General features: G+C 38.8%; 2 protein-coding genes across 2 annotated transcripts; one reads left to right on the forward strand and one right to left on the reverse strand.

Annotated features, from left to right (window-relative positions):
• Positions 1-7,280: 7,280 nt before the first annotated feature.
• Positions 7,281-21,425, forward strand: tmco4 (transmembrane and coiled-coil domains 4). The gene is made up of 14 exons (XM_017487879.3): positions 7,281-7,624; positions 8,573-8,723; positions 8,834-9,008; positions 9,114-9,141; positions 9,219-9,348; positions 10,274-10,371; positions 11,051-11,194; positions 11,492-11,611; positions 11,840-12,004; positions 12,768-12,904; positions 13,043-13,127; positions 13,255-13,372; positions 13,478-13,595; positions 20,207-21,425. The coding sequence occupies exons 1-14, from the start codon at positions 7,585-7,587 to the stop codon at positions 20,843-20,845; spliced, it is 2,148 nt and encodes a 715-aa protein (XP_017343368.1). The 5' UTR covers positions 7,281-7,584; the 3' UTR covers positions 20,846-21,425.
• Positions 21,419-24,587, reverse strand: htr6 (5-hydroxytryptamine (serotonin) receptor 6). The gene is made up of 3 exons (XM_017487880.3): positions 23,228-24,587; positions 22,675-22,809; positions 21,419-22,155 (listed from the first exon to the last, which is right to left on the reverse strand). The coding sequence occupies exons 1-3, from the start codon at positions 24,095-24,097 to the stop codon at positions 21,799-21,801; spliced, it is 1,362 nt and encodes a 453-aa protein (XP_017343369.1). The 5' UTR covers positions 24,098-24,587; the 3' UTR covers positions 21,419-21,798.
• Positions 24,588-25,759: the final 1,172 nt, after the last annotated feature.

Consider the following 25,759-nt stretch of genomic DNA (forward strand, 5'->3'; position numbering starts at 1 on the left):
ACTTCCACGTCTCCCTTCTCAAGGTCTGCACTCCTTCTGCCAGGAATGTTTCATGGATTCCTTTCTGGCCTCCATCTGCAGGTATTCAAGCTTTGATTTATCAGTTAATGTTGTTTCCCTTGGCTATGTGCAATATGTTTCACTGCATTAAGTTGCCACTGATTTCTTTTTAATTATATCTTTATTTAACCATGTTACTTCTATCGAGAGATATTGAAATATATGACAGTAATGTACAGATGTTAGAGTTAAAGCCATCACATCAAGCTAAGCTAAAGCTGAAGTAAGTAACTAAGTAAGTAGGTAAGTAATTTATTTCAAAAGCACATTTAAAACAACCAAAGTTGACCAAAGTTCTGTACATAGTTAAGATCACATAGAAGCACATAGAAGTATAAGATGTCAATATCAATTAAACCATTTATAAGCAATCAGTTAATATCTTTACAATTAATGTAATTCCATTTGAGTAACAACCTTCTGAAGTCCATGAAGCAGTAAAAAAAAAAAAAAGGCTCAGCTATATCCAAAACTCTGGAGTAGTTATTAGCACACAGCCTTCAGATAATAACCTATGAATGAAAACTGTTGTACATAAGCATGATATCCTAATATTTCTTGTGTAAAGAATCAGATTCAACTGGAAGGAATTTAATTCTACATAATGCACTTCAAAAGAGCGAGCCTTTGTTTATTTCCATGTGTCTAATAATTAGGTAATATAGAGTATTTTACAGTCACATGCATGTCTGCCTTCTTCCAAAGGTAGCAGAAAATGTTTCAGTGATTTTGCTTTTTAGGGTTCATTCTTTCCCAGTTCTCAGGGACCAACACCCATTTTATAAGTTTTCCATAGAGATGTTCCATGATGTCCCTGGCAAGTGAAATCTGTGTAGCCCTTAACATGTTTTTTCCTTCAAAAGCGAATGTGACAATGTCCTGTATTATTATTTAAATTTTTTTTTTTTTTTTTTTTTTTTAGCAGAGCTAGGGTTTCTCCTTATGAATGACCAGCTGAGCTTTTTATGACATTCCAAAGGCAAGGGAAGTGTTTTACGTGCCTCAGAAGAATTCCTAAAACATATTTTAGGCAAGAGAAAATGTGATAAAGAAGAAATACTATGAGTTTGGGTGGATGATTTATTGTAATGGTTAAATTGTTGTGAATTCTAATCACTCTATCTGCATAATGACATGTAAGTTAAAGGGTGAAATGATTCATTTCCTCCTCCTTTTCTATATTTGATTATAATTACTGCTCTCCATCACCAATAGGGAGTGGTATAATCATGAACTGTTTAGATAATGAGTAAGCTTACTTAAAGGTCACTGACATAATTGTGTAACAGGTATTTATTTATCCTATGTGGAGAATCTAGCAAATGCTGCTGAATCAAATCAAGCTCAATGAGGCAGAAAATTCCCCGTTTAATTGTTCTGTCAAGTGGTGGTTATATTCGCCTTCAGATCTGCAAGCATCTTTAATTCCCAGTTTCTTATTCTTCTCCTCTTTTGGCATTTATCCTTCCAGATAATCTGCTTTCTTGTGTTCCTCTACAAGAATAAAAGAAAAACATCCATCCATCCATCCATCTTCTACCGCTTACTCCTTCTTCGGGGTCACAGGGAACCTGGAGCCAATCTCATGGAGCATCGGGCATGAGGCAGGGTACACCCTGGGCAGGGTGCCAGTCCATCGCAGGGCACAATCACATACACACTCACACACACCCATTCATACACTACAGACACTTTAGACACGCTAATCAGCCTACCATGCATGTCTTTGGACTGGGGGAGGAAACCGGAGTACCCGGAGGAAACCCCCGCAGCACGGGGAGAACATGAAAACTCCGCACACACATGGCCCCGGTGGGAATTAAAAGAAAAACAGTATTATTCATTATGGAATGCTACATTTTGCGTTGCAAATCCTTATAAGGTTGTCACTTTTTTTCTCTGCTTACCTCCTCATACCTCTCTCTCAGTGAGTGGTAATCCAAAACAAAAATAAAAGAGGTAATACGTTCAATCACTCTTTTCAAGCACTTTCCTTATTGCAAATCCATCTGTGAATGTCTGTCTTGTTCTTTTTATTTTCCTTGGTTTAACTTGGCAAGAATGTAATACAGCTGCACTCGCCTTTAGTTTCTTCCCCAGTTTATTCATGACCTATTCTGACTTCCTCCCACCCCCAGGATTTCCTCAAGTGTCCAGCTGACTCCTACTCATGGTAACATACATACAAATTCTGTGTCCACTCTTCTCTACAGTATGTATGCATGAGTACATGTGGAAGGGAGAAACTGCCCCCACTGTTGAGAATAGTTTTGTGGAGTTTGGTCCAACCCCAAACCCGCCCCCATCTTTGGAGCCATAATCAACAGGGTGTCCCAAAAGTCTACATACGTAGTGGAAATGAATACTTTTAGCAAAATGTCTTCCAAAAATGTTCATACTTAGTTTATATGATATATTTTATTTCAGATAGCCTTTAAGAATGCCTTTCACAAAAGAAGAACCTATTGAAATAATTCTCATGGCTGTATCGGGAAGCTGTCCCAAAAAATGTTGCCAAACTTATTAACAACTTCAAAAAGACTGAAAGTGTTGCAGACCAACCTAAAAGTGAACATGCATGAACATCCACTGATGAACGCACAACTGACGTGGTGCTGGCAAACATAGTCCCATACGTAAAGTCTTTTTTGTGTGTGTGTGTGTGTGTGTGTGTGTGTGTGTGTGTGTGTGTGTGTGTGTGTGTGTGTGTGTGTGTGTGTTCCATCTCTTTTAGGTTTACTTTAACTGAATTGGTGGATGTCAGAGGGGTGTGTTTATTATATTTTGCCTTTGATCAAATGCCAAACTGTCTGAGAATAGCCCCTTGTAGGGAGGATCTGTCTTAACAGATCCTTGTGCGGATGTACTTGGAAAAACACAGACCATAGTCTCGCCTGGCATAAATATCACAATAGCAATGACTAGTGGTTATTAGTGAATGTGAGTGCCTTATTAAAGCAAAAATGTATGCAAAAGGATATGAAATGAAATTCTGGTGAAAATGTCTATTTATGGTAGCAGAATAATTTATTGACTGTCCCTTTTGTGTCATCTAATATCTCATCATTGTTAAGACTCCCTTTTCTGATAATTGTTGTGTTCCTTGTTTCCTACTTAAACTTTTTAGTTGTGCCTCAAATTGAATACCACAGAGCTGTTACCTAAACACATTTATTAAACACTAAGATTAAGACCCAAAACATAATTTTATGTTTTTTACATGAGAGATCAATAAAACATAAATACTAACTGTTTTGTACTTGATGGTGTTGATTGCATTCAGTGCTACCTGACGTTAGCTAGCTAACTTAACCAACAGTTTTTGCTGTACTATGCACAATTGTAGACAATAGTGGTACTACAGATTTTGATAGCTACTGTATATCTGCCACAAGCCTTGGCCTTCCTTAATGTTAGGATGATAGGAATGCTTAGAGCAAAAAAGTGTCCACATTTGTTTTGTTCTGTGAATACAGTATATCATTTGGGCCCTTATACTACATTACATTTGTTCTATGTGAGTACACCGAATAGTACATTATTTGAGACACAGACTCTTCTCATTGTTTTTGCATATGATTTAAAGCTGTCAATCTCTCTATGTGCTTCCTTTTCTTAGTTTCGTCTGTTTCTTAATAAGTTCCCTATTTATAGTGTTATCTGGTCTTAACACTAATCTTTTCACAGGCTTACTGTCTTTCCGTGTGTCTAGTCTGTACCTGCCTGGCTGACACTGCCCTTATTACACATCACACTGAGTCAACACACTTCTGCTGATGAGTCAAAGAAGACCGTTATTGTTAGACTACATCATAGTTGATCTGCTTCATATAATTATTGATGTGCCAAAAAAGCCAACTGACTGTCACATCAGTATTTCATTAAATCACATTCAGAGAGATTAATTACAATGACTGACTTTCGCACCATGATACACATTCCTTTTTTTTTGTGAACGAAATAGAGCAATATGTGAATAATAATTCCCGAATGCGGTGAAAACCTGGTTCATGTGAGAATTCAGTATGGAAAAAAGAATGGGAATACGTTTCAGGAATGTGGCCTAAATTCCACAGGCATCTGTTATAAACTTTGTTGCAATTTGTCCAGCTTATTGCAGCTGCTTAGCATGCAGATTGTTTATCAGTGTGATGGCATAATAGCAAAAATATTTCCACATTACCTTTTGTTGAAATTATTTTACCACTGACAAATACTGAGAAGGCTGCATTTTCTATTGTTAAAAAAATGAAAAGTAATTATAAAACAAATATTAAAACATGAACATTTCTTGATATTTTGCCTTGTACATTCAGTCTGAAGTCACTTGCAATGACTGTCATTTGAAGTCACCTGAAAATAAGGACTGTTATACCATGAATCCTTTATCATGCTCCAGATTATGTGGGCACAGGCATAACCAGTCCTCCCAACTAAATATTTTTAGTACAATGAAAGATTTAATAAGCAATTTACAGGTTCGGGCAGTTCACAGCCTATCAGTGGAGATTATGACAAGCGTTTATGGTGAACTACCTTTACATTCCTGTAGCATGTACAAACAGGAGAGCTACATAGCAAAAGAATAGATATTCTAAACAATCATCAGCAAGCCATAATAATAATCATAATCATAATAAAGGAAATACATTTCATTATGATTCCCTTATCTGATACTATATATTAGTTTACATGAACAAACTATGTACTTCGCATGAATACACTATAACTCTATATATATATATTTTTTTTAATAATTAAACCAACAGCCTGAATAAAACAAAGTTCATGCCATCACCAGTATGAGCTCCTTTTTGATTATATGTAAATTTGTTAACTGCAAAATTCTAAATTGAATAGCAATATATACAGTCCAATATTCACACCAGATTTCAGTAAGTTATCAGCATTTGGGATATGCTGTAGTGTAATTTTGAATAATTTACAAGGACTTAATTTACGTGAATTATTTTTAGTTATTTACTAAATAAACATTAATCAGTGGGGTATATTTCACTGACATTTCAACAAAGGTCAATCAGTACATGTGGTAACTTATTTTGTTACTTGGTTAACATCACATACAGTTTATTAATGCAGTATATAATGTTAGTTAAGGGAACCTTAATGTAACCATAATTTTAAATGATTTTAGGAATATAAAAAGCTACCGTTTCTGGTGGTTTGACCTTAAAATGTCAATAAGACAGCACATGGGTTTAAAACCATATTTGGAACACAATCTGTGAGTCACTGTAAGGCAGTGCTAAGATATCGCAAAAAAAAAAAACAGTAAAAGACTTTTGAAATTCTGAATGAAACAGTGTAACAATAATGACACTCACATAGGCACACTTATTTTTGAACTTGTGTGATGAAACATCACGGGAAAACGTTTTCTGAGTAGCAGTAGTTATAAAACTGTCTTGGAATGGCTTGTTTTTAAAGCTTAGTTAAAATTCTCCTACATAACTGTACATTCCTTCACAAAGATGCAGATGTATCATTATGGATGTATGGTACCAGGCAGGAACAGGACAAATGAAGGTGGGATGTAGGAGGGAGAGAGAGAGAGAGAGATTGGCAGTGTTATCGTCCCACTTGATGTAAAGTGCTTACATGGTTACACATCCATCCAAATACTGTATGTGATGAATCACATACAGATGAATCACATGAATCTGCTTGAACAGCCTTTTTTGTTTTTTCCACTTTGTGGTTACATTCATGTTCACATTTGTAAAAGTAATTCCCCTGATCTACAAGACCAAATGTGGCTCTAAGCGGATAAACATGCTTTGTCAAATCCAGTTATTGTGCATAGTGCCAAAGGCAATGACAAGTGTATTGTGTGCCAAAAGGGGCCCAAGTATAAGCTGGCGCATTTAATGTTGCCACAACATTTGGATTCTGGGCCAAAATGTCCTAAAAGCAGCCAACCATATTTAATGCCTGTACAGTATTTCAGTATGTTCCTTCCTCAGAAATGGATTTTGAATGGTGGATGTGTTCTGGCAGCCAGATTCAGATAAAGTTTTCAACATCAATTCCTTGAGGGTACGTGGGCCAGATGAAACAGTTGCTTGATGCTCTCTGAGTTAAACTTCATGAAAGATATTAAAGAATCTGTTGAATCAATGCATTGTAATCCTGAATCTGAATTGTGTTTGTTTTTCTGGCTTTAAGGTAACATTCACTTTGACTTGTCTTAAATTTTCACAGAAGATGATGAGCCCTGCGGGCACGGCTTAGTGGTTTGCCTTGCACCACTGGGGTTGGGGGTTTGAATCCATGCAGAGCTTGTATGTTCTCCCTGTGTTTCAGGGGTTTCCTCCGGGTTCTCCGGTTTCCTCCCTCAGTCCAATGACACGCATGCATTTCCAAACTGTCCATAGTGTGTGAATGTGTGTGTGATTGGCACCCCATCCAGGGTGTCCCCTGCCTTGTGCCCCGAGTTCCCTGGGATAGGTTCCAGGCTCCCCCATGACCCTGTGTAGGATACGTGGTATGGAAAATGTATGGATGATGAGCCCTCCCCTTAGTTGTGACATGCTACAATCAACACAAATCAGTCTTAAGTCAAATTACAATGCAACTTTTAAATTAAATTCAATTAAAATGTTCAAAATGTTGCAGCACAGTAGCCTCTGCCAGCTCCAGTGTCTGCACTATGATACGTAGCTCATGTTCTCCTAATGTCCACGTGGGTTTTTCCCAGGTTCTCTGGTTTCCACCAACCTCCCAAAGTCATGCCAGGACGTGTGAGTGTGTGAATGTGTGTTTATGGTGCCCTGCAATAGACTGGCATCCCATCTTGGGTCTATTCCTACCTCACATCCAGATCCACTGTGACCAGGATAAAGTGGTTACTGAACATATATGAATGAAAAAATTCTGCTTGTTAATATGATCTTGACGATAAGACACGTTGTCCTCTCTGCAGGACTACAAAGAATTTTGTCTTTTGAAAGTGTTTTGTCCTGACTAGCCTTAAATAGTCATTCCTTTCAGTTACATCTGAACCTACATGCTTTACACTGTTTGACTTTTTTTTCTGTTAAACTGTACATGACTCATTCATAATCGCCTTGAACCCGATTTGAGTAGACAAAAACGCTTTTCACTGCAAATTAAAGACAAGACCTTAAATAAATTATTTGAGTCAGTGCCGCCCCCTTCTGCCCAACCCGGGTATCACACTTTTATTCTTGCTTGTTTTTGTTCAGTACATTTCCTCATTGTCAGTTATTTATGTGTCAGCCATTATGTGCGACATGCACCATTGCAATCTCATTTTCGTTGTTTAAAGTTTTCGAATTGAAAGTTTAAGGTTCTGTAAACCTTAAAGTGGGTTAAATGAGTTTGTAGGCTTACGACTGAGAGGGTTTGGATTGGACACGTACATGAGGGAGGAAACGTTACGTGTTGAAAAACTGAACTTTGATTTGACTCATAAGTAAGTACGTGGATAGAAATGGATGTTACGGAGTGAAACACGGGGCTTAAGGGCCAGCCTTGGGGAGCATGGACTCACCAGATGAAGGAAGCTCGGGTTTAGCTTTAGGTAAGTGGACGGGGCTCATGCTAGCTTTGTTAGCAGCGTGAAAACTTCCTCCAGGCAACTTGTTTAACTAACCAGCGTTAGCTTTCTGAAGGAATGTGGGATTTAGTGATGTAGCAGAAAGTACCCATTACTGTGGTTGCACTAAAAACTGTGTTTACACTTTATCTTTGTTAACTGTCATTACTAAGAACTGCTTTTTAGTCTGCAGAGTTTTATGTTGTTAAGTAGAATAGTATGAACACTAAGGCTAAATTCACACTAGGTCTCACATTAGGTGTCAAACGAGGTTCAAGCTGATGTTTACTGAAAGTAGGTCTGACAATAACAGGGAACTCAGAGTGCTCACACTTTTCAGTCTGGTTGTCGTATCCCTTAAATATAATAACTAATAATAATTAGTAATTATATATATATATATATATATATATATATATATATATATATATATATATATATATATATACACACACATACACACATTATCAGATTTTTTTATTTATTTGATGACTTCTACATTATCGAGTCAGTACAAAAACATTTTAGATTTCCAAACATTAGATTTCCAGCACAAAATTAAATGTTACCAAAAAAATGTTTGTATGTCAATAAAGAAAGTAGCATATTATGTAAGAGACCACTTTTCAGACAAAAGACACAATGAAGGCTGCTGGATTTTGCTGCAAAAATAAGAAACAAGTGTGTATATATATATATATATATATATATATATATATGTATGTGTGTGTGTATATTACTGAATAATAAGTTTGCTTTCCTAAGTACAAATTTGTAATTATATGTAATTCCTAGTATAATAATTATAAAGTTTACTGTTACTAGAGTTTTTACTCTGTCACTTTATAGCTATTTTTTTCGATACTTCGTTGTGTATGCCAGCATGTGCTACTTAAATTAATTATGCGCTGTTTTTTTTTCTTTTCTTAATAGATCCAGGAGGAAAAGAATCCAAAATAAATGGCAAAGCTGAGTTAACAGCAGACGCGCTATTTGGAAGGCAGCTCAGTGAACCAGGTCGATTTGCCTACGCCGCATTGTGTGGTGTGTCTCTCAGTCACCTTTTCCCAGGAGCAGAACAAAGGTACCAGAGCAAACATGAGTTAAATCTGATCTTTTTAGTTGTACTTTTGTTTGTTAGATGTTTAAAGAACATCTTTGTACAACATGAATGGCATGATTTCTTTCCGGTAGGTCGTTTCGGGAGCAGTATCTGGAAGGCTTAGTGCAATGGCTGGGTCTTGATGAATCGGTCATGCCAGTGATGCAGGCCTTCCTGGCTGGACTTGGGTGTGAAGGCAGTGACACCTTCCTGTCTATTCTTCAGGCAGAGCCGCTACTCAGCACTGGATCTTTGCCTATTACACAGGTGTGTAAATGCACACGGGTTTATCAGCCCATAGTTGCGCTTGTGTAATCACAACCATGTTGGTATTGTAACCACCTGCTCTGCTCTGTTTTTATTCTATCTCAGGATCTTGTTTCCTTCTCGGTCAAAGATGGTGAGGGTCCCTTTTCATCTTTTTGACTACCACTTATGATTCCTGTTGTGAAAAACCCTCCTACTCTTCTGCTCTAGGTGAGTATGATGCCAGGGCTCGCGTCCTGATCCGACATGTCAGCTGCCTACTGCGTGTGTGTCCTCAGCAGCTTGAAGATTTTGAGGAGACGCTCGGAGAGCGGTTGAGACAGGGAGAGGAGGAGAGCGAGTAAGAGATAAACATGCATACTTTTGTCATTTATATTGGTATATTGGTTCAGATATTGAACAGCATTAATTTATTGCTGAGTAGAGTTTTTGCATCATGTGTTTGAAGGATATTGTCTTATGGAAGTAGTTCAGCCATACACAGTTTTTCACTAATGTAAATGATCACCAAAGATATTTGCCTAACAGATTTTGGACGAGAGACTTTCCTTACTTGTTATCTATATGAGTCTTGTAACTCCAGTGCAAAATCATATAAGGGGATAATTGGTTACATTTTATTTAATTTACGATGCACTAGATCCATATGAAAATATTTATGGTCTCGTGGCAAACTCATGCCTGTCTGTAATCAATGTCAGAATGATTTAGTGGATTGTCATACACCATGTAGTAACCCTGTCTGTCTAATGAATCGCTCAGATCAACAAGTAGTTAGTCTTTGAGCAGTCTTAATGAATAACAAGTAAATGACTGTTTTGTTTTATTTTTGTGCCATGTTGCTTTCAATCTGGATTTAGTCTGAGAGTAAGTACAAGGTTTGGTTTTCATCTGCTTTGCTCATGACCATATATTATTATTATTATTATTATTATTATTATTGTACACTTTTTCTTAATCTCTTCAGTTTGGGCAGTACTAAGGGGTTTAGTATTCACTAACACGGTAACAACGGTGTTCATTGTTTCTTTTTAAATAATTATGATTGTAGCAATCTGACCATTTTATAAAATAGTGTCTCTGTTCTGTTCTATTTCCGAAAATCTCTGTAGGTGTTTTGATGAATCACGGCATTCACACAGTCTAGCAAGCACACATAATTTGAAATAAATGCAGTCTTTAAGCATGTTATATCACACCTGTTTTATTTCCAAGCGAATCACAATATGTAGCTGTTTGTTGAAGTTCACTGTATTTGTGCGCAGAGAAGAGTCATCAAGAAGAAGGAAGAAAGAAAGAGGGCGTGCACTGCGGCGTTACTTGCTGATAGGTCTTGCCACTGTTGGTGGGGGTACAGTACTGGGTGTGTTTAAACAATTGCTTATTCGTTTGAATGAAAGCAATACTGCACAATGTACACTTTTGTGAATAAACAAGCATGTCATTTTCAGATCAGAATATAGTAGAAAATGTCAAAATTTCACCATATGAAGCGTGGCAACATATGAATGTTTATCAGTGCTACTATGCTGCTTGGGTGATAAAATATTTTAATTACTTATAGTTTAACTATCACCTTGCTACTGAAAACTATAAACAAACTATTGGCTACTTATAGTGACGCTCGTCTAATTAATCCGATTCAACAAATTTATATAAAATTATATTAAATGACTCATGCAGAACTGGAGTTTTACATAAGTGCAAGTAAACACACTGATCTTATTATAGCCAATATATGATCAAATTATTATGTACACTTGTACAATTATTTTGGCACTAGGATCGTATAGTCGTTGTGTATCATTATTTATTCGATGCTATTCCCTAACAAAACAACGGTACAGTTCTAAAGGTAACGATTCATCTTAAATTTGAGTTAAATATAGATATTCAATGCAAAGGGTGTCCATAAACTTTTGACCACGTAGCGTATCCCAGTAATGGCTGGTCAGCAACATTGCATGCCCCATCTGTTTCAGTAGCGCATTTTAGCTGAGCGATACTTAACGGGAAAAAATATATGCTTTGCTGTGTGTTAGGTGTGACGGGGGGTCTGGCTGCACCTTTAGTGGCTGCGGGAGCAGGTGCAGTGTTGGGTGCAGGAGGAGCCGCTGTTCTGGGCTCAGCCGCTGGTATTGCCATCATGGCCTCCTTGTTTGGTGCTGCAGGAGCTGGATTAACTGGTGAGCTGAATTCTATTGCCTTATTGTTTTTCATTTCATTACTTTTAATTATCTGGCAGGTGCTTTAGCTAAAACAGTTTGCAGTTGAAATAGGAAAGAATGCAAACATATAGTGGAGCAGTTGAAGGTTAAAGGCTTTGTTCAAGGGGCTGTCTCACTGGCAAGTCTGTTGTTTGAGCTCACCATCCATCTAATCACAAGCTTAGAATGGTTTTTGATCTCCTTGAGTTATTCTTTGCTTTTGCACTTTTGATGTTTGACTTTGTCACTACTGATATTGTGTTTTGTCATTGCTAGGTTATAAGATGAACAAACGAGTGGGTGCAATTGAGGAATTTGAGTTCCTTCCTTTGAACTCAGGGAAGCACCTTCACGTGACTGTGACTGTAACAGGATGGCTGTGCAGTGGCAAATACAGTCAGTACTCATTCCAGCTTTATTAACCAATTACAACACCGTAACAGACTTCCTATGAGTTACCTACAGACATTCTTTTCAAATATATTTCAATGAGAAATTTGTAGGCCACTCTTTCATTTTTGTTTTTTAATCTTCTGTGAACTGTGTAAGACACATTGGAAATGGGCAGAAATGACTTTAAAAGACATTTTGTCATGTATTGACCCATCTTTTTGTCTATTGTAGGTTCCTTTCAGGCTCCATGGCGCAGTCTGGGTGCCTGTGGAGAGCAGTACTGTTTGAAGTGGGAGTCCCGCTACCTACTGGATCTGGGCTCTGTCCTGGACACACTGTGGGATGGGCTGGTCAGCGTTGTGGCCCAGGAGGCCCTTAAATACACAGTGTTATCAGGTGAGTTGTTGAATTACATCATTGATCTGGATGCTATTTTGACATTATTTGAATGTACTGAAATTAGTAACTTTACATAACTTTACAGACTGACTATGGGTAATTCTAGTACATTTTATTTACATATGACAGACTCAGTGTGTTTACATGCACACAGATCATTACCCTTTTTTGGCAGTTAAATATTTCCTGATTTTTATTCATTACAGAAATAAAATGTTAGTAAACCTAACTTTACTAATGTGCCGCATGCTACTTTTGATGGGGGTGCGGTGGCTTACTGGTTAGCATGTTTGCCTCGCACCTCTGGGGTTGGGGGTTTGAATCTCACCTCCGCCCTGTGTGCATGGGGCTTGCATGTTCTCCCTGTGCTTTAGAGGCTTCCTCCAGGTATTTCGGTTTCCTCCCACAGTCGAAAGACACGTGTTGTGGCTGATTGGCATTTCCAAATTATGCAATTGATTGGATTGGCCGTTCCAAATCGCCCCTGAAAGGGTGTGTGTGATTGTGCCATTCTGCAATGAGTTGGCGTCCACTGCCTTGTGCCCGAGTTCCTTGGGATAGGATTCAGGTTCCCCTGTGTAGGATAAGTGGTACAGAAAATGGATGGACGGATGGACGGAAATGATGTTATTCGTCAACAAAACAACTGTAATTTTGTAGAACACAAAAATGTAAAGTTTAGTCTTAAATTCGAGAAGTATATACTTAATGCTTTATTGCCTGAGCACCTCTGAACATTTCTGGTCTTCCTCCTGCACAGGCATCGTTACTGCGCTCACCTGGCCTGCGTCTCTGCTGGCAGTGGCGAGCGTGATTGATAACCCATGGGGAGTATGTCTAAGTCGCTCAGCAGAGGTGGGAAAGCATCTGGCGCAGGTGCTCCGGAGCAGGCAACAGGTTTGTGAGGTGTTTTTTCACTTTACTTTTAATGACTTACAAGTGTGCAGCTCTTCACATTTGTACAGATTGTACATAAGTTCTAATTAGGATGGTATCCTTAGTGCACTCTTTTCTGCTATCTCTGTTTGAACAAAGGGCAAACGGCCTGTCAGTCTGATTGGTTTTAGCCTTGGAGCTAGAGTGATCTATTTCTGTCTGGAAGAACTTGCCAATGATCAAGGTACTTTTCTTTTGGTCTCTCATGTATGATGGAAAGGTGAAATATCAATTTGCAGTGTGTGGCTACACTTGCAAGCCTTATCTCCTCCTGCACATTGAAAGACATGTCATATCTCATTCCTGGCCAGGTAGTGAAGGTGTCATAGAGGATGTCGTTCTGCTCGGAGCGCCTGTGGACGGATCAGAGAAAACGTGGGACAGGCTCTCGAAGGTTGTTGCTGGGAAGATTGTCAACGGTTATTGCAGGTTAGGAGAAGACATGTTGCATTTATATCTATATTTCAAGAATACATTGGAATTGATGGGGGTGGGGGGTTTCTCTTTTTTTTTTTTTTTATTTTTTTTTTTTAGGGGAGATTGGCTTCTTGGATTTGTGTATAGAAGTTCATCTGTTCAGCTGTCTGTGGCAGGGCTACAGCCAATCAGCTCAAATAATCGCCACATATTTAATGTGGATCTGTCTTCTGTGGTGAGTAAAAGGCCAACATACAATCACCAACTTCATAGGAGCACATTCCTCTTAATGAATATTCTAATGAATATTCTAATGAATATGGGTTGGAGCTATATAACCACCTTCAGCATCTATCTTTAGAATGTTATGGGATTACTGTATCCCCAGTTTAATCATGGGATCAAAATATGCACAGCTCTACTAAATTATTTACAGGTGTTTTGGGATCTGTAAATTTACATAAGTACACTAAACCTGGATTTGAAAGTCATGGCACAAAGTATAGCCAGCCACAAATGATTACATTCATATAACATAGCAGTCATGCTGTCGAGAATGACGGTTAATGATGCAATGAATACATTTATGGGAAAATGCATTTAAAGAAACAGACTATTCAAATATAGTTTATTTTATGTTACACAAAATAACACCGTACGATTCACCTAGGGCTGGGCGATATTACTGAGCAAAAAAAATTATAACTTTACATAATGCAATTTTAAATAAATCGCATAATTTTTCAAAGTTTTTTATTCATTCGAATGAAAATGTAGATGTGCAAAAACAGTAACAGCACCATCTATAGCAAATAGTGCCAACAACGGTTCTTTTCACTAAAGAATATTTACAGAAAGGAGAATCTTCATATTCTTCTTTAAAAAAACAACAACATTGTTTGCATAACTTGGTGAACACTTGTTTCTCAGAGTAATTGGGGACCACGTCTTTCATGACATGAAATGCCACCGCAACTGAGAAGCCAACTTGGGGTATTCTTCTCAAATCCGAGTTCGTTCCCCGTTTACAGAGTGCCGTCAAATCAGCATGGTTGCGCACAGCATCAGAAATACACAAAGTAAAACATCTTACCTTTAAATAATTTATACTGTATATACAAGTATTAGCTTTAGATTAATCAACATAAAGACTCGTATTCATTTGTTCAATCTAAAACATGCACTATACAGTTTGCTGTTCGAGAGAGATAATTTACATCACTCATCTGAGTTAGCTGCCTAGCTTGTTGCTAACAAAATACAAACGTTGCTAACAAAATGCAAACATGGGGGCATCAACCGTTGAATGTGCTGAAGTCGAAAATGACATAATTCCAACTGGGGAATTACCGCTTAGGATGTAATGCGGCATTACATTTTATATAAACTTATTCATCCGACTTGTCAAACTTATCAAATTCCATATCTCCTGAAGTGATATTTGAACCTTTCTTTGCTGTGAGCTCAGACCTCAGTGAAGTGCTGCCTGTTTATCTTGGCTATTTTTTATTATTTATATATATATATATATATATATATATATATATATATATATATATATATATAACACGCGTACATAAATATATAATAACGTACAATCTCGATTAGAACATTTTGAAAATCGCGCTAAAACCAAAAAAAAAAATAATAATTTAATAAAATTTAATCGAATTAACCAAATTAATCGTGAAAATCACCCAGCACTAGTTTCAACCCTCTTTCTGCTGCAGTTTTGTGAGAGGTCACTCTGCCTTGTTTATTGAAGAGCACATAAAACAAGAGTCCATGTGACTGAAAGTAAATAAAGAATTATGTGATAAGGAAACTAGGGATGCACCGAATGTTTGGCAGCCGAAATTATTCAGCCGAAATAAGTGAAAAGGTCGAATAAATTTGACCGAACAATCATGTGTTTGATGACGTGACCAAATAGCCTAGCAACCAGAGTGAGACGCGCGAATGTCACGACCTCCACTTCCGGCAGTGCGCTCTGAGAGATGAGGGGGCCCGTGCGCGCGTGCACGAGCTACGTGCACAAGTGGTCAGCGAGCTCATGTTCTTCGGATGTTGACAACCGTGACATTGTTTACTGTGGACACGTGCGATTGTTTTGTTTCTGTTCTGGAGTATTCTGTCACGTCGCGAGACGTAAGGGAGTAGAGTATGGAAGCAGGTAAAGACTATCAACAAATCCAAATCGTAATCCAAAAAATGTAGTCAAGTCAGGCAAAGGGTCGGGCGATCGGCAAACAATCATAAATGGGGCAAAGCAGGAATCAAAGTCGCGGTCACTGAAAACAGGGTCAAACCACAAAACAAGAAACATGAACTAGTACTATGGACTGGGAGTGGAAAAACCAGCGGGGAATAAATGAACGAATCTATAGTTTAAACTAACTAAATCTGTCAAGGTCATAACATTAACAACGTATCTATACTATATCTACTATACTATATATAATACTCTGCGAGGTGTACAGGGACGCGAGCGGTATATATCCCCAATATAATCAGCCGTATATAACTGAATATAACCATTTTTTGCACTCTTGTCAATGCACTTTTTAATGCACTTTTTTGTTGTAGGCTACAGAGTGTTACATTCTCTCAGCAGTCACTTATAGGCCTAACATCGGCGGCTCAAAGATGACTACATAAAAATATTTTTATTTTACTAATTTATTTATTTAAAGTTATATTGTGCCTTGTTTGTAGCCTATGCCTGCTGGAATGAAAAAAAATGTTCAGTGTTAAATAAATATTTTGAATTTGTAGTTTTTGTAATTGATTTTTTTTCTTTGAAAAGCAAGACAAAATAGTAAGAAGCACATTTTGACTATTTAATTTATGCAATGGTGAAAAAAATGGCAAAATAAATGGAAAAAATGCGAAAAAATGTGTTCGGTATTCGGCCTTCGGCCTAGTTTTTCATTATATTCGGCCAAGAATTTTCATTTCGGTGCATCCATAAAGGAAACCCATTCATTGATTAAAAGCTGCAACAGAACCATGGTCAATCAACAACAGAGTAGTAATCAGAAGAAAGATGCAGCATAAAAGGCACACAGTATCAGGAACACAGCAGAGAACTTTGTCTGAAACCAGTATCAGTATTATTGGGGTTTTTTGTTCTGTGTTTTTGTTTTTTTTGTGCATAGGCACTCCTGCTGGTATGGTATGTCATTACTTGTTATTGCAATATCGGATATTACGGCAATTCTCCTATTGCAAAAGGCTGCGAATTGCAATTGAGCCCTCTGATAAATCACAGCATTTCTTTAATTCTGTACTGCGAGTGCAGTTCAAATAGTTGGAGGTTCAAAATATTGCAGGTCAATATTAAAATACCACAGATACAGTTTATAGCAGTAAAATTGCAGTATGGTGTGGTGGTCTGGGAAGACACTTCACATGGTAAAATCTTTTAATATTTACTTATGAACTAAATTATGTTTCTCTTTTGTGCATATCTCAGTCACAAGTAAAGTTATGTAGTTAATAAAACATAACAGGACATGCTGTTATGGGCAAATAATTAACAACGCGATGGTATGATGACCCAGAATTTATTCTTTTCCAAGAACCCTACATCCCGAAATGTTTTATTCCTCTTATACCACAGCAATTTATCAACGATTACTTTATGAAATAATAACAGATCACACTCTTAACCCTTTTATAGTTCTATTTAAAGTTGTGGAACGCCTGCAACACAAGTTACTGTTATCACTTATGTTATAGCAGCCATAAACAGACGTCCCCTCACCAGCCTCTCTCTCTCTGTTCATCTACTGAAGTTAATAAGGCGAAAAAATGCAGCTTGTCGTGTTACCAAGAAACTAGAAAGCGCAAAACCTTACTGACTGTTACAATCCACTGACACCCGAGACACTATACGAGTCCCTGTGAATGAGTTGTTACTATTCAATGATAATGTATTGAAATGACTGCATTAATATAAACCTGTGATTTGAATTACAGCCAGCACTATTGTCAGAGCTGCTGTTATAGAAAATTAATCAACATCTTCTGATCAATCTGATTCAAGAATTCAGCAATGCTGTGGTATAAAGCATTTTAAAGTCATGTTACCCAAAAGTGAAAAGATAGTAAATTGCAATTAAATAGTCTAAACCAGCTCCACTGAAAGACATCAACACACATTTATTTCATTTGCATTTATTTTAACATGTAATAATTTTTTTTTAAATTATAAATGTGACCATGAAAAATGTGTGTTTTTCCTGTCTTTATTCATAGATTATATTTTTGCAACAGTGTTTGTAATACTGACTAATTAAAAAAAAAAAAAAAAAAAGCCACCTACTCTGTGCACTTTGCTTTTCTGGAGCTCAATTAATAGATATTGTATGGTAGCACTACTTGTATTGTTCTCTGCTTGATATATCACTTTGTTTGTATTTCTTCATTTGTAAGTCGTTTTGGATAAAAGCGTCTGCTAAATGAATAAATGTAAATGTAATTTTTTCAGAAAGCCCAGACAAATTTAGAAATCTATCTTAAAGTTTCGGTATCAAATTATTCTATAGGAAGGAAATCCCAATAGTTTTTTTTTTTTTTTTTGGTCGAGTTGGCTGTTTGCCAGAATTTAGCTGCAGCAACATTTGATGGGTTTTCCCGGGCCACCCAATATATTGTTCAGTTCACAGTCATTAAACGGAAATGAATCCAGGGACATTGTTTACTTTTTAAATTAATGTGCATGAAATACAATAGTAATGAACATACATTCTCCTCCGAAACTATCGGAATGGCAAGGCCAGTTATTTTATTTTTTGCTATTCGTTGAAGACACTATGGTTTGAAATCAAAAGATGTATTTCAGAATTTCAGCATTTATTTCCTGATATTTACAATTAGCTAAACAACTTAGAACATGACACCTTTTTGTTTGAATCCTCCCATTTTTCAAGTGATCCAAAATATTGGAAAATGTGACTGATGGGGATTTTTTCAATCGATTGTTAGATCGATTGTTTAAAGAATTAATATCTCTGAATGTCTACTCTTGTTTTGAGCCCTGGGTTTCGCCTGTGAAGACTGCATTTAACGATAAACCAACATGAAGATGAGAGAGCTGGAACAAAAGCAAGCCATTTTGAAGCTGAGATAAGAGGGAAATCAACGAGAGCCATTGCTCAATTGGGCATAGTTAATACAACAATTTGGAATGACCTGAAAATAGAAACAACCCAGTGGTGTGAAGAAAACCCCCAAAATAACAGCCAGTCACATCACCAAAAACCTCCACAGGGCAAAGGGTGAAGGTATCACAATCCAACGTTCACAGAAGACTTTGAGAGCAGAAATATAGAGGACATAACACAAGATGTGAACCACCCCTCAACAGTAAGAATGGGAAAGCCAGATTGGAAATTGCAAAGAGAGATGAGCCTCAAAAGATCTCAAACCAAGATTAACCTCTACCAAAGTTATGGAAAGGCCAAAGACCTGCTCATGATCCAAAACATTCAAGCTCATTGGTCAAGCACAGTGGAGGTGTTATGGCTTAGGCTTACATGGCTGCTTCTGGAACAGGCTCACTAATCTTTATTGATGATGTAACTCAGCAGACTGAATTCAGAAGTCTGCAGAAACATTGTGTCTGCCAATGCATCCAGTCTAATTAGGAGGAACATCATCATGTAGCAAGACAATGAGCCAAAACCCAATGCCAGCACAACAAAGGACTTCACCAGAGAAAAAAGTGGAAGATTTTAGACTTGCCAAGTTAATCAGCAGACATAATTGATCATGCATTTCACTCCCTGAAGAGGAGACTGAAGGGAGAAAGCCTCACAAAAGAGTTATGTTTTGTGTACCTTGTGTGTAATTGAGTTCCTTACTTAAGGACCCAGCAGTGGGCCAATGTCTTAATCACTGAGCTACTACTGCCCCAGGAAGAAAAATGCAACAGTTTGGTGATGCCAGTGGGTCACCAGCTTCATGCAGTCATTGCTAGCATGGGATATGCAATCAAATATGAAGCGTTATTTACTTTCAGTTACTGTGAGACTGTGGCTGCATCCGAAATTGCGTACTGTGACATGGTTTGAATATGTCCCAGACATACTACATCCGCCATGTTGGCATTGTCATGTGACATTCCACGTCATCATAAAAACAAAAAATTACCAGATTAAAGCTACCACACTAATGGCAAAATGCACATCAAGATCATTAACTGAATTGGTCATTTAATGCTGGCAGTGTTAACAGACTGAGTTAAATTCATTACCGTTAGCTTGGCTAGCTAAGGCATGAGGGAGATCACAAAAAAGCTTTCAAACACTGTGACACCTGTTTTCTTGTTTAAACCTTGAACAAGTTAATAATTTATTCAGGTATTGTTAAACAAGTCTTGTTTAACCAAGGTTTAATACTTACAAAGACCTGAAGCGCTGTCTTCCATGATTTTTTTTCCTGAGCTCGTCCGCACCAGTCCTGTTGCATTATGGGACTGTTTGACTCACGTAGTGTCCATCGGTTGCATACTGCAAAATCTCGCCGAAAGCAGTACGCCATCCGGGTATTTCTCGCCTACCGAGAATTCGGACATACTACCCCTCTGGCGTACTGCTTTTCACCTACTGTGTAGTAGGGTAGTATGCGATTTCAGACACAGTACTTTTCTCACCTAAAAATTGGGTTGTCTGCCACTAGCCATGTTCTAAGTTGTTTAACACATCTTGATGTAAATATCAGGAAATGACCTTACCATTCCAGTACTTTCTGGGTACTGTAATTGTATCAAAATTCCTAAACGATAGCAGATCTAACCTTTGCCCTAGCCTTTCTTTAAACATAGAATTTGCTCTTTTCCAGGTCAAAGGTCACTTGGACTACATGCGTCAGATGGACACTATCCTTGTAGCAGTTGGCATTCCTACCAAGGAGGGAGTTGAAACTACACCTGGCCATCCTCACTCGGTGATGTTAAGTGAGGGGAAGCTGGACACTCCAGAGGCTCAGACCTTCAAAGAGAATGGACAACATGAGGAAAACCTTATAGAGGCTTCAAACAAAAGTGAGGAGACTAACGTGAAGAATGAATTCACAGAGACTGAAAGAGAAGAACAACGTGCTGGGAGAGCGCAGGAAAACGGCTGGGATATTCCAGACATATCTGACTTGCTAGACTCATTAAGTGTCTCAGAGTCTGAGCAAAAGGACAGCAGTTTTTTCACTTGCACTGAGAGCTTTGCAAGGTCAGGCCATCAGTGCACACAGGAGGGTCAAAGTGACACAGACAGTGAGTTAATTTCCTGGGAATGGGACACCAATCACTGGACTACAGAACATACGATCACACACCACTCTAAAAGTACTGAATGTCCCACGCAGAATCAAGTAGCCAAAGGCAAACAGCCTTGTTCTGCAACACTGCCTACACACTTGCTTAAAAGCCCGGTCACAGAACAGACAACAACAGAGCACATGGATTCAGATGAGATTAAAGGTTAAATCAGTGCCTCATGGTCCTTCTACTGGACTACCAATATGCTGCTGTTTAGTGCTTTTTTGCTGTTAAACACCTGATACATCTTGACTGCTAATTATAAAAGCTTTCAAGAGTTGATTCAAGTGTGTTATAGCAATAAAAAAACATAAAAGTAAATGAAACAGTGGTGCATACTGGAATAAAACAAACTGGAATTTTATTTGGAAGCTGAAATTTCTTTAAACTTGTCTCAATTAATGGAAAATCATTTTTATGTTAATTTCTGACACTGTGAAGTAGATACAGTTCATTTTGTGCAAACTCCATTCTGGAAATTAGGGCTGCACCATGTATTGTTTGTTAATCATGTAACAACACTGCTATTTAATTAGCCTGAAACATTAAAATGAGCCCATTGTGTACTGTGAACCTTCTGACCAATCATAGAGATCATAGAGATTCAAGATATGTTTTCTTTGTGTTCATCAATTTACATATGCTATTTTTCTTCATGCAGATTTAGTCGAAATTGTCTAAACCGTTTCCTGAAAGCCAACGTAAAGTCTTAATTAAAAAACGTATGGTTTAACAACAACCACTTGAGTTTATGGTATCGATTCGTTCATTTCTTTCACTTTCATCTTGTCTTCCATCTGTTGTTGTGGTTGTTATGGCAATGCTAGTAGCAATAGGTTTGTTGCTGCCTGTGTAATTCAGTTTTAAATGCATCATAGGCTTTGTGCATGCTCATCCTCAAATCGTGATGTTGTCTTGGTTTGGTTGTCTTAACACCGCCCCCACACAGTTTTGGCAAGGATGATGATTTCAACATGCGGCCTTAATAGAATGTTAACACTTCTGTTACCGCCATGTTTTCTTCCTATTGTGTGTAAGGTATGTGCATTCATATGTCCACAGTGGGTTTTTTTTTTTTTGTTTGGTAGTATTTTTGCTCAGTCTATCAGCAGGAGCACCCTCAGTCTAGCGTATCTACCTGGTTGGGCAGAAGTAAAGGCAGGTGAATCTCGGCGTGTTCGGCATCAAGCAGGTTTACGGCGTCTGTGGCTGTAGCAGGAGGCTGTGGCGGTTCGGAAGCAGTCGATGGTGGCTCTATCTGTAATTGAGGCTCTCCTGAATTGCGCAGAGAAAGAGAGAGTGGAGGAGACGGACGTCTGGGGATGTGAGAGGTACAGCAGCATGGCAACAGTCGCCCCAAGGCTCTCTTAAAATCCCGCATGAAAAGTGGGTAGATAATAGGGTTCATGGTGCTGTTACAGTAGCCTAGCCAAGTAATGGCATCAAACAGAGAAGGAGGCACGCACTCGCACACAGCCTAAACAAACAACACACAAATGTCACCATGAGGAGCAAGAACGGGGTCAATATGCATATCAGTCTAGAAGAAAGGAAAAGGTCACTGATGTCTAGTGTGTGCAGAGAAAAGGTGAAGGGGAGGCTTGAGGGAAGATGAAAAGGGTAGGAAAGTGTATAAGAGAGAGAGAGAGATATTCACACACCATATTGAGTGTGAAGGAGGGAAAGAGACAGACGGGGCCCAAAACGCTCCATGCCGGCGGTGTTTTCTGTGGGCGAAGAGTGTCAGTGCAGATGGGGGGTGTAAACTGGTGGATTAGTGAATGCAAAATGGGTCTAATTACAGATTTAAATAGGGGAGTTTATATGTCTTTCAAACATCAGGCCATCATGCATTGTTTGAGCTGGTGTTGACGTGTGTAATTAAGCTTAATTAGAAAGAATGTGTGCCTTTCGAGTAAACTTAAAAAGGTCAAAAATCAGGTATGGAACAAATGGAAAGGCAATTTGTAATGACCAAGGAGTTGGGGATGCCTACCTGTGCCATATTGGTGATGAAGAAGGGAAGCCATGCACTGAAGAACAGTCCCAACAGCACTCCCAGTGTCAGACTAGCCTTCAGCGCCTTCTTCCCCTGCCTGTGAGCCAGACGCCGTTCGCTGTTTACCGAGAGCTGTGAGAGGGAAGGCCACACGCATTCATACAGACTTGACTAATGTTTAATTTTTTTTTAAATGAGGTATGTTGGCAGTGATTGCTTATGTTCTCAGAAAATTATTTTGTTTAGTTTTCAAGAGCATTATGAATACACTCTTTGGACTTTTTTTTTAAAGCCCTTTCAAGGTTTTTCTTTGATTATTTGAAGGACATCACCAGCAATTGCTTCATTTTTATATACTGGAAAATACAGTAGACGAGCAAAAAGACAGGGTTACAGCAAGAACATATGGTTGCGTAATTTACTTGCACTTTAAAAATTTGTCCAACAATTTCAACTTTTTAAAAATTTATTTCATTTTGCCTTCGTTCACCTGTTTCTATACCACGCATCACTGCTCTCACTTCCTTAATTGCCTGATTTATGTTCTCACCGGAGCCTGGCGCATTACTGGAGGATCCTGGTGGCTGTAGTCATCTACTTCTTGAGCAGCGTGTCCGAGTGACGGAGGACGGGACGGTTCTCCAGGTGAATGTTGCGGGTATGGAGGATATGTGAGAGCCTCTACTTGACGTGCCTGCCTCCTTGCGGCCAGCAGGATGCGGCAGTAAGTGAAACAAATGGCCGTCGAAGGAAGGAAGAAAGTGAGGAAAGTGGCAACCAAGGCAAAAGGCAGAGTGACTCGCAGATGGCATTGTAAAGACAGTGTGCCTGAGTTGGAGAGCTGGAAGTATGACGGTGGATAGTAGGAGCTCAACCATGGGACTGTGGTGTTGATCATGCCATTCCCGGAGTGGTCCTGCATACGGCCCAGACTGTGCCAGTCCATCTCTATTGGCAGGAAGGAAGTTAGTGCTGCCAATCCCCAGGCACCACCCACGAGCAGCAAAGCCCGGGGAGGGGTCATGCGCTGCTTGTAACGCAATGGAGAGATAATGAAGAGGTAGCGGTCCAGGCTGATCACACACAAGTTCAGGATGGAGGCGCTGCAGCACATGACGTCAAAGCAAAGCCAGACCGGGCAGAACCCGGGAGAGAGCACCCAGGTGCCGCAGAGCACGTTCAGCATGGCAGGTGGCATCACCACCAGAGCTACCATCAAGTCAGATAGAAAGAGGGACACGAGGAAGCAGTTTGACGTGCAGCGCAATGAGCGGTGGGCGAACACAAGCCCTATCAACAGGATGTTCCCACAAGCTGTCACCAGAATAATGAGGGACATAATGACTGCCAGGAGCCACAGACCACTTCCATTGATGTTACGATCCACACCTTCTGCCAACGAAAAAGTGGAGTCATTCATCGTACAACCCCACCTGCGGCGCCCGGTCTCATCTGTTGTCTTTCAGCCACATGGAGATAAAGTGGCTAAACAAACATCTCCAATTTACCTGGTTCAGAAAGTCTGCAGGTCACATGCTTCTCAGGTGAGCAGTGATGGCATGCTGCATTTGTAGGAATCCACTCCAGTCTCTCTCGAGCATGGTTAGATCAGTTTCTCGATGTTGCGTTCAGAAGCTGAAGAATTCAGTTCAGAGAAAAGCTGAGTGGTAAAATTGCACATTGCCGTGTCGATGTCTGGCTTCTTCCAAGCTTAGCACCGGTGTGAGTAATCCTGTGCTTGTCAAGTGTGTTTCGAAGCACCGTGTCATGATGACACACATTGGGGGAGGGCAAGCAAGAGGTGGGCTTCACTGTGAGCGTGTGTAAGAGAGAGAGAGAGCGAGAGAGAGACGCGGTACTGTGAGAGCACAAGAATCCAGTGTTTTATACATGTAGCACCTGTTAGATAATTAAAAGGATAATGATATGCAATTTATTGCTATTATAAACTCCAGTTAGTGTATGTGCATTTGTGTAGTGTTGTATCTGGAATTGTCTACTGGTGTACTACAGCTTTTTGTGTTAGTGCACTTCTTTTGTTTTTTTTTTCCTTCCTCCTTCTGGCTCTTAATCCCTGTGTCTTCCACTCCAGTGTGCCGCCTAACTGAGCATGCTGTTACCGAGGACAGAACGTGTCTGAGCATCGCACTCTTAATGCATGCTTTCACAGTCAGCGCTAATTCTGAATTAATGAAGAGTGGCCTTTTTTTAATGCTAAAGAATAATTTAGAAACATTTATGCAAAGGATTTTTAGTTTTCATGTACAGCACTAGAGCCACTTTTTTATTTATTTCTACAGTCACATTGATGTTTTTTTCCATTCTCTTTGTTCTATCTAAATTGAGTAGCTGAGTGTTTCTGGTGCAGTAAATTAATGGCATGGGAAACAGTAAGCAATTAGATACTTGAACTGACTTAAGCAAATATCTAAAGTATCTCAACATAATTAAACTCTTACGGCAAGTAACTTCTTTTTTCCTGACAACGATGTTAACTCACAAACTAGTTCAACTTCTATTATATGCTTTGTTTTGTTTTTTAAACCAGTAATTAGTTTTAGTCTGATGTCATCAGACATTTCTGTCCTATATGCACTTTGCACATTATTTTGGATTTTTATTTTTAAAAGACAATTTAGTTATATAGCACTTTACATAGTATGGGGGGTATCTCCTCAGCCATCACTAGTGTGTAGCATCCACCTGGATGATAGACGGCAACCATAGTGCACCAGAATGCCCACCACACACCAGCTATTAGTGGAGAGGAGAGAGTGATGTAGCCAATTCAGAGATGGGGATTATTAGGGGACCCTGATAGAGAAGGACCAATGGGGGAATTTCGCAAGGACACGGGTTTATACCCCTGCTCTTTTACAATAAGGGATTTTTAATGACCACAGAGAGCCAGGACCTCGGTTTAACGTATCATCCAAAAGACGTAACGTGTATATCTAACGTCATGTGTGTGTTTATAATGAAGAGGTGACTCACAGGTTCACACTTCAACGTGGAAACCAGAAGGTGCTGAATACTCGCCACAATTTCAAAAAGAGTGTTCAGGATGATTTAAAGTTTCTGA

Source organism: Ictalurus punctatus, chromosome 15 (genome assembly GCF_001660625.3).
Source record: "Ictalurus punctatus breed USDA103 chromosome 15, Coco_2.0, whole genome shotgun sequence".
Taxonomy (NCBI): Eukaryota; Metazoa; Chordata; class Actinopteri; order Siluriformes; family Ictaluridae; genus Ictalurus; species Ictalurus punctatus.